Raw genomic sequence first — 14,280 nt, forward strand, 5'->3', positions numbered from 1 at the left:
CTGCAATGATGAAGTGCATTTGTGTTTTTCTAGCTTATATAATAAATATGAGAGGCTGAAGACAGCCTGAGCTGCACCTCTACTGTTATGGCTCTGAAAACAGAACACTGTAAATAAATATTCAAACAAATATACCTGTAGAGCCTACAGGAGCAGGCGTGACTACAATGTTAGTCACAAAAAACTGTCAGTGTTGGATATTACTTTGTGCTGTTAAGGCAAATATTCCTGTTCCTGGTGGGCTGAATTAATAAAGAACAAATGCCATGTGTATGTACACACACACACACACACGTACACACACAAACCAATGTTGTCCTCATCTGGCCAGTGGGTTGAGCATGGTTTAATGTTATTATTGCGCAGGTGTGGGTCTTGTCCCTCAGGGTTCCATTAAAACGATGCCCCTCTCAATGGCGGCTCCATTTGCTCTTTAGATTTAACTCAGGCCATATGTCTAGCAGGAGGCAAACAGCTGATGGGGTTTAATTGACAGAAATCAACATATTTGGTTGTGTGTTTGTGTGTGTGTGTGTGTGCTGGTGTGCTAATGGTGGATGTGCTTGGGCATCAGGGGGTCCCTTTAAAGGGTCAATTATGTATCAGAATAGAGTTTGAAAAGAAAAAAGAAAACAGGCAACAGAGAAGATCCAGAGAGAGATGTTGATAGCTAGGAAAGAAAAAGAAATCACAGTGGAGATTCATCTCTTAGCATTGCAGGACGTGCAGGCTTTATCAATGTGTGAATATACTGTATTTCCTTCATTTTGTGGCTGACATTCTTGTCCATTCCAGGAACACCGCTGTGTACAGAGTGTTAACTTCATGTTTCATCTAGCTTCACAGAGATGCTGTGCCTGACTGCAGTCAAATCATGTAAAATTACCTCTGTCACAGAGCTGATTTAGGCTCAGGAGGGGACCCAAAACAAATGAGAGTGTATCCACTGCTGGGCCCTCAAACTCAATCAAACCAAGCAGGACAGTGAAATAATGAGATTTAACACACCAAACTATTTCATGTTCACTTAACAGAAATAGTGCTTGGATACATTTAGAAAAATGTGTAGGAGAATTGTTAAAAGTAGTTCTAAGTCACAAGGGATAACCAAACATTAAGTTAACAGGCGCAGCGCAATTAGCACATAAAACCTGTCAAATGGCCCTCAATATCACAGCCCTCTAAGGAGTGGCAGACTTATAAAGCCTCCTGATCTATTACTACAAAGTGATTAATCCTCCCCACACAATGACCACTCTTAAACTGGGCCTCTATATTATTAGGTAGCCCTATAATGGCAGTTTAGCTTTGCACTAATTAGCATTCAGATCAGGGACCGGAGAGACAGCCCCTCCACCACAGAGGAAGGACATAGGATGAGATGGCGACACAGTGAAATGTCATTAACTTGATGTTAATTACTAATTAATGGGGCTATTTCATTTACATGTATCTGTGGCTCTCTGATGAGGCCTGCCTTTACTGGGTTACTCTAACCAGCCGACAAGTTGGGGGAGGGTTTATCTCCCCTCTCCTCTACACTACCCTTACAGTGTTTCATCTCTGCTAATTAAATAGTGGGCCACTCATCATGATTATGTCTGCTTTTACAACACCATTTTCTGTCAGTGAGAGCACTCCAATAAGTGACTGGCCACCTCTTTAACACCATGGCTGTTTTTCTACGTACTGTACATCAAAAGCCAAAATCACTCCACCACTGACTTCTATCTGACTTGTTACTTTTAGTCACTTGTGACCCCTCCCTTTCTTTTCATTGCCACGCGGCAGCCACAAGCCCCCCATCTCCATGGCAACCTGAGCCTTTCGGTCCCATGAGATGGAGTGGGTTGGGTTGACTAGCGTCTGGCCATTCACACGTGGGCAGTGCCAGCTAGCCAACATGGCACACAGCATCCTGCCATATGGTGCCACCACATACGTCCTGCTGGCCCGGACTCGGGATCTGGGCCTGTAGTGAGTCGCCAGTGTGAATGGGACAGAACCTGTTCAGCAGCTGATCCAAAGGCAGAACTGGCTCCAGATGAACAGGCAAAAGGTTCTCAGTTTCAGAGTGGAAAACCTTGTATGACCTGTATGTAGTCCATAGGTGTGTGAAAATGCTCTTTCATGTAATCATGAGTAATATTTGATGTAATTTGAAGTCAGATTAGTAATTATTTCATAAGAGAATAAAGAGATTCTACATCACAGAACATGTTTGTAAAGTACTTGACTCTGAAGGCTAGTTGGCCCCATGTGCTCTCCTCATTATTAACACTGTGCTGCCTCTCTGTGGCTCTACAGAGAAAATACATGCAGATGCAAGCATAGATAGTGCATCATACTGAAACAGCTCACCAATGTTGACAAAATATATTTTTATTCAAAGTTAATGTACATTTTTAAATACAACATATCTTAAAAGCATTAGAATACTGCTTTTTCTGCAGTTATAGTTTTATAATAGATATCTTACATATTATCAAAAACTCTTTGTCAGAAGGCTTCCAGGAACCTACAGTGAGATATGTTGGCGATCAGAACTCCAGCTATTTATCATGGAAATGTTTTACATTTTGCAGGATGTCAACACACAAGAACAGATAAAAAAAAAGGAACAAGCAATGAAGGCAGCGGTAAATAATGCACATCTGCTAAGGCAGCTCAAACATCTGAGGAATGTGGGGAATTGGTTTGACGAAAAGTGTTGAACATAATGTTAAAGGTTGTACATTGCTCTTCTGTACAGTAAATAGACTTAATTTGTGTATCCAAAAGGTCAAAGGGCATATAATTTGTGTATGATCACTTAAAAACATAGTGTATGTACAGATTTAAAGTGACAATTGGTGTCAGATTTCAGATAAAATATCAAAATAAAGTATTCTATATATTATAGATTTATGTGTCTTTGCAACACATAGACACAGATAATCTAAATATGTTTGATGTACAGAAAAAATATCTTGACTCAAAGTTTTGATTAACCTCTTATTTTCACATTTTTGTAACTGACCATGACAATGTAAGGAATGTATTGGGCATTTCAGAAATCAAGTCTGCACAGACAAAATGGATACACTTCAAAGTGTCTACAGTCAATGTCTAAGGAAACATACCTATGTGCCTTTGTATGTGAATCACAAGAAGAACTGACACACGCAATGATAAATAAATGACACTGTGTGACCATGCTATGCGCGTCTAGCAGTTCTCTCATTTCTTCAATCAGGTACAAAAATAATAAAATGCATAGATTTAAAAAACAGATGTAAAGTAAGCATCTAAATGTAAAATGGAAACAGTAAAACTGTGCTGTGAACGCCAAAGCTAAATGCTACAAACAATCATTTCAACATTCGGCCGGCACTCTGCTCTTAGCTTTATGCTGCTACATTTGTAGTAATAACATTACACCAAATGGTCTCCACTTCCTCAACTGAGCTGAACCCGAGGTTATTTTTAACCCTCTTACCTGTCCTGCAACATTCATCATGTCATGTGTGTAACATGTTAAGTATGCAGCAAAGGAAAACATGGTATTTAAAATTTCCTTGATGACTCAGAGTAAAGAGATACTTTCTCAGACACCATCAAGTGAATGAGCTCTCTCCTGGCTAACCATCTCCTTCTCAACTATTGACATCACTCCCTGTCTGGCACCTATTCAATAATAATGTTAAGTCACCAAGATAATAATATGGACAAGTTGAGTAAAATGAGTAAACTAGACTAGGTTTTTCATACTGCATCACATTTTTGATAACCTGCTATGATTTTGTTTCATCTTACCTAATATATTTATTTTTCTGTCAACTTAATATATTTATTTTCTCTAAAAAAAAAAAAACTTTTAAAATTGACAAAAAAAATTAAACCATATAAATATATAAGTACTCAAAATAATTGAGGTATTTCTATTACATGCAATCACAAAAAAGGAAAGTAAAAATATGTTATAACCTTTGGTCTTCTCACTTGAAACATATTCTTCAAGACGACAAACAGGGAGAACGCATTCAGTCAAAGCTTTGTTACATAAAGCTTTCCATGACCCCTCCCGCCCCCTCTGAACTGTAATGATAAGATGAGCTTGTAACCATGGAGACGGAGACTACTGAAGGTAAATTGTACAGGACATTAGAGCGCCTGCCAAGTAATTAGTGGCTGGGTAATGAGGTGTCACTCAGACAGTTCTCTCAGTGATGGGTGAATGGGGCGTACTAATAAAAGACATAAGTAAGAGAGGCTGGCCTCTCCCTGCGTCACCTACAAGTGCCCCCATCGCCTCCCCCATCCCCGCAGGGTAAGAACACACCACCTTGGTCTGTCACAGCTGTCAGGGAGCTCCTGAGACACATCCATCACCCTCACAGCTCCTCTTACACACACAAAAACACACCAAAACAGTGAGCTGCCGCTTTCGGATAACAATCTCTGTGACTTTGCTAGTCCTTAGTAACACATTCTGTAACAAATAACAAGCATAACAGGAACTCAGGAACTGTTTAAACATCATGTACTGCACAAGCTGGGACCTGGAGGTAGTTCCTGAAATCTTTACCGGTCCACATCCTCCCTGAACTGACAGAGCATCCTCTAACACAGCTGTGTTCTTTTAGGATTCAAGGCTTTAGTTCCACAAGATTTTTCAGTAACATTGTGTAGACTCTGCTGTGTGCTTTACAGTTACTGTTGCAGTATTTCCTCAACCAGACACGGCGCCAATCAAAGTTTCTCAGATCTTGTATGTATGCAGGTTTTATCATTTGATCACTTGATATCCATCAGCTAGTTCTCCAATGTTGATAATGTCGTAGCTGCTGGTCGCCCAAGGTCGCACGTCCATTGGGTAATAGCACTCTGGTCCCTCTGTTGACTAATGATTTAGATGTGGATGTTGTGATGGCGGATCTTACTAGAGTCAATGTCGACCCGTCGGGCCTCAGCAAAGGCCAGGAAGGTGCAGAGACCCAGCAGATTGACTGTGGTGATGAGGGCAAACACAGACGCCCATGAGCCTGTGGTCTCGATGAGATACCCCGAGAAATACACCATTAGGACCCCTGCACAGGAACACACATACACACACCATGTCAACATAAATAGTATATTATCTAAAAGGTATAAACAAAGGACACAGTATCTTCAATGTGATAGTTCAGTTCAGTTTTCCACAGAGAAAATGTCACAGTCCATTCGACCTCCCTCACTGGACCACCGAGTGTCTGTCATCCTCTATTCCCTGTTTTATTCATCTGACACAAACTCCATTATGCTTCCTTGATGAAATATGCATGGCACCTCGGAGCCATGAAACATGACTGACAGCAGACACATCAGCTCAAAGTCTGAATTTAGAGAAGTGGATTAATTATTTCACTTAATAGAGAAAAAAAATAGCAACTGCTGGTGAAAGATTCATCACAGAGTTTTGTTTTTTAGTGTTGCTGTCTGCTGAAATCACAGGAACTCACCTGAGAAAGCACCACATGTATTCATAACACCTGTAAAAGAAATGTGGACACAAACATGTAAAATGTAAGACTTTATTAAAATTCCATCTGTGGATTAAATAATCATCTGTTATGACAGTGAGAAAAGGGTTTTGTATTAAAAAGTTGTCAGAAATTTTGGTAATATTCTTTAAACTTACCAAATAAAGCTCCAGCACAGGATGGAGCAAGATCTTGAACATTCACAGATACACCACTGTAAAAGAAATACGTGTCATTAGCTATTTCATCTTATAAGATGCAAAACTGACTCTATATGCATTCCCAAGGACTAATAATTAGACAAATCTATTTATTATTAATTATTAGAGGAACAAAATATAAATATAAATTCACAAATAACTTATCAGAAAAACACATTATAAGGTCATACAGTATGAAACAGGGCGTTAGCTTATCACACTGCAGAGTTGAGGCTTCCTCATACTTGTGGTCACATTACCACATCGTTTGGTTCTGCCTCAGTAACGGCTCACCCTACAATGTTTAACCACCTGTCTTTTGTATGCAATCATTTGTTTAGGCATTAAGTAAAGCAAACATACTCACAGGTTAAAGAATACTTCTGGTATATTTATTTTTTATCATCAACAAATCCCATGTAAAGTCCAAAACCAAAAATGAATTGATCCTGCTGACAATTATTGTTCATAAAGCCAAAGCATTTGCCTCTGTCATTAAGCTCCATTGTTGTCCAAAAACTATCAAATACACATAAATGAGCCACACTGTTGCACTGGGTGATACGTTCCTTCATTAGCACGAACAGGGCCACTGTAGTATATTTTGAGTCAATCCCACATACATGTTCCTGCTGCCATAAATACTCACTACAGCACCAAATGTGTATTAATCTGCTGTTGAAAATGTACCCAACAAATGTACTATTTACTCTTGTTTGAGTAGTGTTTGCTAAAAACTACAGTGCTCATCTGTTTTAGGAGATTATTTTGCCTTTTTTGAGAGTTAAAGTACATATTTATTACTTGTTTTTAGCAGACATGTCCTTTTCCAGAACGAATAAAGGGAGTGTCAAACAGCTGACTAAATTTTCTGGCAGCAGGCCTAATATAAGTTGGGACACTGCCAAGATGCTCTCGAAAAGCTCAGTGGGCAAAACAGCATAATATGAGTCAGTCGAAAACAGGCTCAAACAGAGTAGTTTTGAATGGTATCAGCAAAAGGGAGAATACAAAACAAAACAGCAATATGAACACAAAACTGACAAACTGAACCTCACAGAATACCACATTCAAATCTCAAAAAAAGGTGTTGTTTCAAGGCCAGAGATAGAGTGTGAGGAGATTTTGGGTGCCAGTACCTGTGACTGAAGGTGGTGAGGCCCATGGTGGCAGACACAAATGCTACAGCCCAGGGAAAGGTGGTGTTGCCACATAGAAGAAGGGTAAACACACTGGAAACACCCATTGAAAAAAACTAAGAGAGGGATGAATGCACACAAAAACGCATAAATCAAAATGTTACAGAAGGTATTATGTACAAGTTCATGAAAGAAAATGAAAGAGGACCATTGTGGAAATTGTGGACTGAGTAGTATACCTGCATCAACTTCCTCACTGAGGCTGTATCAAAGCCTGGTGGGGTGAAGAGACAAAGTAGGACGGGCAATTACACTGCTGCTTTTTCAAAAACAAACTGCATTTAGAGTACATTTGGAAATGTGCTCTTGAGGTGCCCTTAGGAAGTTGTGAAGAGAGGTTTGTTTGCTCTACCTTGACTGATGAGGTGGTCAGATAGGCAGCCACTGAAGAGGGATGAGGGAATGGCCACCAACCAGGGAATGACATTGAACACCCAACCCTGGAGGGAAACGTATTTTCAGTGAATGAACTTAACCAGGAACAGCAGGGAACATCAAGTGTTTCATAGTTCGTTTATAGAAAGTTGGTGTTCAGCTGTTGTTTATGACAATGTCAGTCGGTCCATCGCTTTGGTCCAGACTGAAATATACAGTCTATCTCAACAACTAGTGGATGGATTGCCATGGAAATTTGTACAGACACTCCAACGGATGAATCCTACTGACTTTGGTTTTTCTCTAGCAATTTCAATTTGTCCAGTACTTTGGTTTGTGACCAAGGGCGTAGGTTTGGTTTTAGCTTCGGTAAGGACATTTTTTGTCAGACGGCCAAAATAATTGTGTATGTGCACTTGCTCTCTGTCATTCTTCTCTTTCATAGGCACATGTGCGCACACACATACACACATAAAGAGCCTGACTCTGCAAAATGTTTACTTTACTGAATATGCATTTGCTGACTTGCCTGAAACCGGACCTGTATCATGATTTTTTCTCTGATTTTTACTTTTGGTAGGGACAATCCAGCAACACCTTGATATTAGTAGGGACATGTCCCTACCGTCCATACACAAATCTACGCCCATGTTTGTGACCAAATACCTGAAAAACAAACTACATTCCCACTGGCCTTAGCTGTACTTTGTGTTTAGTGTCAATTAGCAAATGTTAGAATGCAAACACACTGAACTTAGATGGTGAATATGATAAAACATTATACCTGCTAAATATCAGCATGTTAGCATTGTTGCTATGAGCACATTAGCATGCTGATGTTAGACTCTTAGTCTTGGTGAAGGCCAGTCATTCTTGCTTTTAACCCTTTTTCCTGTGATCCAGAGGTCAAATGTGTGATCAATAGGACGATAAAAAGGTGGTGTGGTTACCTTGGCGTCAGGGAAAGTGTCTTTAAAGAATGTTGGCAGCCACGACAACAGAGTGAAGAAGGTGCTTGCTGTGCAAAGGTGTGTAACGATCACAGCACTTGTTGGGGAATTAAAAGAGAGAGACAAATAGACAGCATAAATACATTATAAGTATATTTACACATACTGTGTAGGAATACAAAAGGTTGCTCACTGTTGTTGAGAAAGACAATGTCCCATTTCTTTGAGCTATGTCTGTTAATTTGACAGGAGTAAAAGTTCACCTCCTTCCTACCTGTGTGATGACTGTTATTTTCCTCTCTAAATCATATCAGTGTTAAGGCGAGTAGCGTGTGGTTGAAAGCTTCGTGAGTTTGTGTATATTTTAAGCCCACAGCCACCAAACTATCTTCTAATCTGTTACCTTCAAGGTAGATCACATACATCAAATAAAAGCACAGAGGTTCTCCCTGTCACTGTAAATGGAGCGTATCAGTTGCCGTACAGTATATAAATATCTAGGCCACAGGGAGCGACTGGAGGGACATGGAAGAACTCAATATCGGAGACATTAACAGACAGCTGAGGCAACCAGAGACCTGCTATTCTTAAATCTGGTACATATAACATTAGAGGCTACAGAAAGGGGTTGTATTACAGAGATCTCCTAAATAAGTTAAGATCTGTCAAGTTTGAGATATGTTTAATACATTTCTAAAATCTTTCAGTTAAACTCTTCTTCTGAATTTCTCATTTTCAGATCATCACCCAGCTCATCTTCCATTGTTGCAAAATACATAAAATGACAGAATTGGGATTATAGTCTAACCATAATTATAGCTGCTCCTACATTTGAATATGACGACAGAACATGGGCGAATGAGCCACACAAATACAAAATGCATGCACAGACACACCAATTTGCCCATACTCTCACACCCACACACACGCACACTCCCTTTATCTTTGTCTCACCAGACTGCAGGTTGTTTGAAGAGCCGTAACCAATGTCTTTTGGTCAGTTTGGACTGGGGCCCACCACTTCCTAGGGACTCTAGGGTGATGATAGGCCCTGCAAACACAAATGAACACAGACACATGGGTATACAAGAGGACACTGACTCCAGCTATACAAATAAGCAGCCACAAGATAGGAGCATGCAGCGACACTACAGTTAAAGATTCACTTGCCTTCTCCTTTGAGTAGATATTTCCACATGCAGTAGGCCCACAGGACTGAGAGCAGACCAGACACATAGAAAACACTCTCCCAACCGTACAGGTCCAGCATGAGGGAGCCAGCCCCTCCGATCACCAGGGTGCTGTAAAAAAAAGTCACAACAAGACATGACAAGTCAGATATTTCAACATTATAAGAAAGTACAGAGAAAACACCCGACACGTTCCCAGCATTCCCCATTTATTGCGTAAGACTTGACTCACCCCAGGTAGGAGCCACTACCCACGGTGCTCATGAGGAAGCCTCTCTCACTCTCCACCACCTTTTGAGAGCACAGACTCGCCAAGGAAGGGTAATGAACTCCTAAAATCAAGACAGAGAAATACAATTGATCAGTGTTTAGAAAGAAAATGCCAAAAAGAATTAAAAGAGGCAAGCAATCTATACACTTCACTACTTCATTGCACAAAACAAACATATACAAAAGTTGACGGGAAACAGTGAGATTTTTTTTAGCAATGTGAATAACGTGGCAAATAATTTGGCAGCAGCTGAATGATTTAAAATCCAGAAACAGGAGCACCTGTGTTTTGGAACATGAGCATGCAGCCAAAAGTCATTTTATGACAGTCCTAAATCACCCTGCCTGTGAAGAATATTAATTCTTGTTCTCAAGCCAAATAACCAAATGACAAATAAATGATGCTGTTATTCATATGTCATATAGTTATAGTTTTATATATATATATAGTTATATAGTTATACTCAATAAGTCATCCATTTCCTCTTTTAGATGAAATACAAATGAAAATACAAATGCTTGTCTTGTAAAAGAGGCCTGTGGTACTACATAGAATCTGTACTTTTACCAAAGCAGACACAGCTGCAGGGTTCAGATTGAAGTAACAAAGATGTGGAATCTCCTGCTGTGATCAAACTTAAAATATGAAAATGTAATGTGACAGTGGTTTCAATGCTACATTGTTATCTTGGCAGTGGAATACCTTCAAATCAGATCAGTTTTAATTCTTAAAGGGCTTTTCACTGGTTTTAGATGAGAATGCAATCCAAAGTGACAAATTTTAATCATAACAGAAAAGACAAACAGCACAATTGACTCAGACTTTAATATGTGTGTGCTTTTATGTTGTCTGTATCTAATGCCCTGACACGGACAGCAAGCTGGTGCATAGGACACAAAGCGGTATGTGAAATGACACTGCATCCAAATTCTTTTGTGTGAATACGTAGTATAACAAGATGTTCTGTTCTGCTCCCTTTAAGCAAAGGGTGCAGGGTGGTTTGTATGGAGCAAATAGATCTGAGATACTGTATGTTTAGGGATCGCATCATTTTATGCATTAATAGTGACAAGTGTGATTTTGTTATCAAATCATAGCCAGACACTAAGTAGCAGACATTTTAAATATGTTGAACAATGATGTCCTTGAAAAAAGTTAAGACTAGTTTTCTCAATGTCTGGTAAGAGAAAAAAAGTTTTAAGAGAATTATGTTTGACCTCTGTGACTTATTCTCAAGTTGAAATTCATCTTGCACACTTTTTAAAAAGCCACTCATCTCACCTTGCAACAGACCCATGAGGAAGCGGGCCAGAGTCATGGAGAGGATTGGCTGGGAGCAGAAATGAGCCAAGATGGGGGTGAAGGCTGTCATCGACCCCCAGGCTGCTGCAGACAGCAGGAGGACCTTCTCCCCACCCACCCTGTGGACACAGAATACAGATTGTACTGGCTTTAACTTCTGACTGATCAGAGAGCTGCTTATTACTTAGGTTGTGATCTCTTGGATGACTTGTGAACTCCTGAAAATGAGATGTGCAATTCTGCTAGAAAAATAAATCTAGTAAAAGTATCACTAAAGTTAGACACTATGGAAGTTAAAGTTATATGATTTCAATATATCTACAGACAAAATGAGCATTTTGAGGAATAATTCTGGACAATTAACTTTGAGGTGAACATTGTGGATTGAATAAAACTCTTCAAACACATAAGCAGCCTATCAGTTTATGACATTATGAGCTTTCAAGAGTTAACAACATGATAGTACAAAGAGGACATCTAGTTTTATCAGCTGCATTATCTGTCCAGACTGAGCAAACAAAGCTTGGCTATTCGCATCAGTGGCAGTAATGTACTGGCAAATGACAGTTGAAAGGCCGTGAAAGGAAAACCGGTGTTAGTCGAAGACTAGCGTCACATTACTGATAACACAGTACTGTAGACACAGCTGAATTCTGTATCCTCACACCACTGTTATCTCACGGCATGACTACTGTTTAAGCTCAAAGGGCTGCCCACCGGTCACTGACGTAGCCTCCAAACACCTGGGTGAAGCAGTAGCCCCAGAAGAAGCTGCCCAGAACCATGCCGGACTCCCTCTTGCTCCAGCTGAACTGCTCTGACATACTGACGGCACAAATGGGCATTGCCACTCGGGCACAGTATAGGAGGCATGTCCCAAGCAGTAGCACCACCGTCCATACCCTCGCCACTGGTCTGCACAGGAGGGAAGCAGAATGGATTGAAGTTACACGTAGACAACATTTGGGTGCAAACTTTGGACTTACAAAGAGTCATCAAACTGGGGGGAGGGAATTACAGCCCTGACTTTGGTTGCACTCTTAACTAGATTGAGCAGGGGCTAAAATGGCTTCATTAAAGTGAAGATGAGAGTTATTACATTGTTATGGTTCAGAGCAGTGGTTCTCAAACTTTTTCACGTCAAGGACCCCTAAACTGCCACAAATTAGACCCCCATTTGATAAGATTTTGTCCCATGGTTCCCCATCTGATAAGATTTTTGCTTTTAAATGTTTATTACAGAAAGTGTATGAAACCCATAACCAAAATAGTCATACACTGTGTCATTGTGTTACTTAGAGTGAAAATAAATGATTCCCTGTTTTTGCTAGGGACCCCCTCAAGGACCCCCGGGGTCCCGGGACCTCACCTTGACAACCACTGGTTTAGAGAAAACCCGCCCCAAAGAAAGGAAATTACCTTAAGAGTATACTGTCACAACTATATAATTTATTTATCTTTTAATCATGTTTCTTTAAGGAAGTACAACTTACTTCCTTCTTTACAAACCAGTTGACATATGTGGAAATAAAACTAACTACATAAAAAAGAAACGTTATGGAGCCATCAAACGAATAGATGACACGTGTCATTTCACTAACTGCCACATAGAAGCACTTTAATAACAAAAAGGCTCATATATGCTTAAAGTCCTGATGCAGGGCCTTTCAGCTTTTAAGACATGAGTTAGTAAAAAGCATAGATATAGATAGGTTATCTTTGGGAGCTTTGGGGGATAATTGATGGTAGTTGCTGAAATATGAGTAAACACGAAAATCAATTAGCACTGTTGAATGTACTGTTTCTATCAGGGTGTGAAATGTTACCTCGACCAGTTGGTGTTGTGTTCAGGCCACTTCTTATGACATCCAGGTACTCCGATCTTGTCAGACGGATGGTTTTCCTTGTGACAGGCCAAATCTGGACTATAGTTCTTGCCATATTTTTGAATAACTGCCATTCAACGCGAGGTAACAGCAGCCTCCTTTCAACCGCTTCTGCTATGTTACTTTCGATCTCTTTCCTGGTCGATCAGACAGAAAAGTAAACGCTGAAGGGGGGCTGGCAAAACAAACAAACAAACAAACAAACCTTTTCATAAAGTGTTATATCTCGAGATTTAAATCCATATCCTGGACTAACAAGCGATGGTGACGGAACTGAGCTGGAGGAGGGAGTCTTGTTTTTCCTGGTGCCCGAGGAGGAGTAATCCACGTGTCAGTTTTTCTCCCCAGCCTCCTCCTCCTGCTCCCGCACAGCCACGCAGTTCTTCTTGTGATCGGTAGGGTTAATCAGGAAGTGATTTAGTATGTTTCTAAACCGGCTTCAACTGTCTAGTCAGCTGATTCATCCATTACAGCATCATCCAAACCACCCGAGAGGCGCCTCTGGCTCCGGTCCCTCTTCAGTCATGACGGTGCAATTTAGAAATGTAACTGTGGGAGCATCATTAGAGCACCAGGATGTACTCTCCTCCCTGACCTGTCCTTGCCTCCTGATGAAGACGCGATGGTGTCAGTGCTGAGAAGCTGCTGTGGCTGTCAGGCTGCGGGGCAGAGATATGCGCAGTGCCTGCAAGGTTGTTTTGAGTGGTCCCTCTGCCCCTGGATACATGAGTTAGCAGGCAGTCGTTATGTAAGAGTCTGCATTCAGCACAACTTTTAGCAGCTGCTGATGGAAGAAGTACTCAGAAATCTTATCAGATGGGGGACCCCTGGGACATCTTATCAAATGGGGATCTGTGGTATAATTTATGTCAGTTTAGGGGTTCTTGACGTGAAAAAGTTTGAGAACCACTGGTTTACATTGCCGAAGCAAGTGTGAAATAAAAACAAAAAATGTACATAAACAGACTTGATGTTGCTGTTAAAAAATATAGCTACATATACAGATATGTAACAAATAACAAAATAAAATAGAATAATGAAGAATAACATCCTTTACTAAAGTTAAAATACCACAATCTAAATTTTAAAAAAAAACTCCATCACAAAAGTCATTCAAAATTTTATTCAAGTAAAAGTACATATTATGAGCAAAATGTACTTTTTGATGCCAAAGAGAAATAAATAGTGATGCAATGTAATAAGTACATTTACTCAAGTACTGCTTAAGTAGGCTACATTACTATAGTACCCACTGCACCTGCGACTTATATATACTTATTTTAGTCTAAAATACAAAATGTGCAATACATGTCATTCATTACTGTATATTTGAACAGGCTGTATACTGTACATAACTGCCTATTATATGTATATAAAGTAACATGTCACTTTTTTTTTACCATTCA

At 40.0% G+C, this 14,280-nt stretch overlaps 1 protein-coding gene across 2 annotated transcripts; it reads right to left on the reverse strand.

The window, feature by feature from the left end:
• Positions 1-2,370: 2,370 nt before the first annotated feature.
• slc17a9b (solute carrier family 17 member 9b) lies at positions 2,371-13,798 on the reverse strand. Of its 2 annotated transcripts, XM_044352747.1 has the most exons (14): positions 13,131-13,798; positions 12,815-13,011; positions 11,706-11,903; positions 10,968-11,107; positions 9,648-9,747; positions 9,396-9,526; positions 9,180-9,276; positions 8,226-8,322; positions 7,253-7,340; positions 7,080-7,114; positions 6,841-6,956; positions 5,660-5,715; positions 5,481-5,510; positions 2,371-5,069 (listed from the first exon to the last, which is right to left on the reverse strand). In XM_044352747.1, the coding sequence occupies exons 2-14, from the start codon at positions 12,946-12,948 to the stop codon at positions 4,891-4,893; spliced, it is 1,401 nt and encodes a 466-aa protein (XP_044208682.1). In that variant the 5' UTR covers positions 12,949-13,011; positions 13,131-13,798; the 3' UTR covers positions 2,371-4,890. The 2 variants fall into 2 exon arrangements, with proteins under 2 accessions (XP_044208682.1, XP_044208681.1); XM_044352746.1 differs by having other exon boundaries at positions 12,815-13,798.
• Positions 13,799-14,280: the final 482 nt, after the last annotated feature.

This window comes from Thunnus albacares, chromosome 5 (genome assembly GCF_914725855.1).
Source record: "Thunnus albacares chromosome 5, fThuAlb1.1, whole genome shotgun sequence".
Taxonomy (NCBI): domain Eukaryota; kingdom Metazoa; phylum Chordata; class Actinopteri; order Scombriformes; family Scombridae; genus Thunnus; species Thunnus albacares.

Coding starts and splice junctions, on each gene's coding strand:
- slc17a9b (XM_044352747.1), bottom strand. CDS start 12,948: ATGGCAGTTATTCAAAAATATGGCAAGAACTATAGTCCAGATTTGGCC. Junction 9,748..10,967: donor CCTCATGGGTCTGTTGCAAG/GTGAGATGAGTG, acceptor TCTTGATTTTAG/GAGTTCATTACCCTTCCTTG. Junction 5,070..5,480: donor TACATGTGGTGCTTTCTCAG/GTGAGTTCCTGT, acceptor GTTCCTGTGCAG/GGGTCCTAATGGTGTATTTC.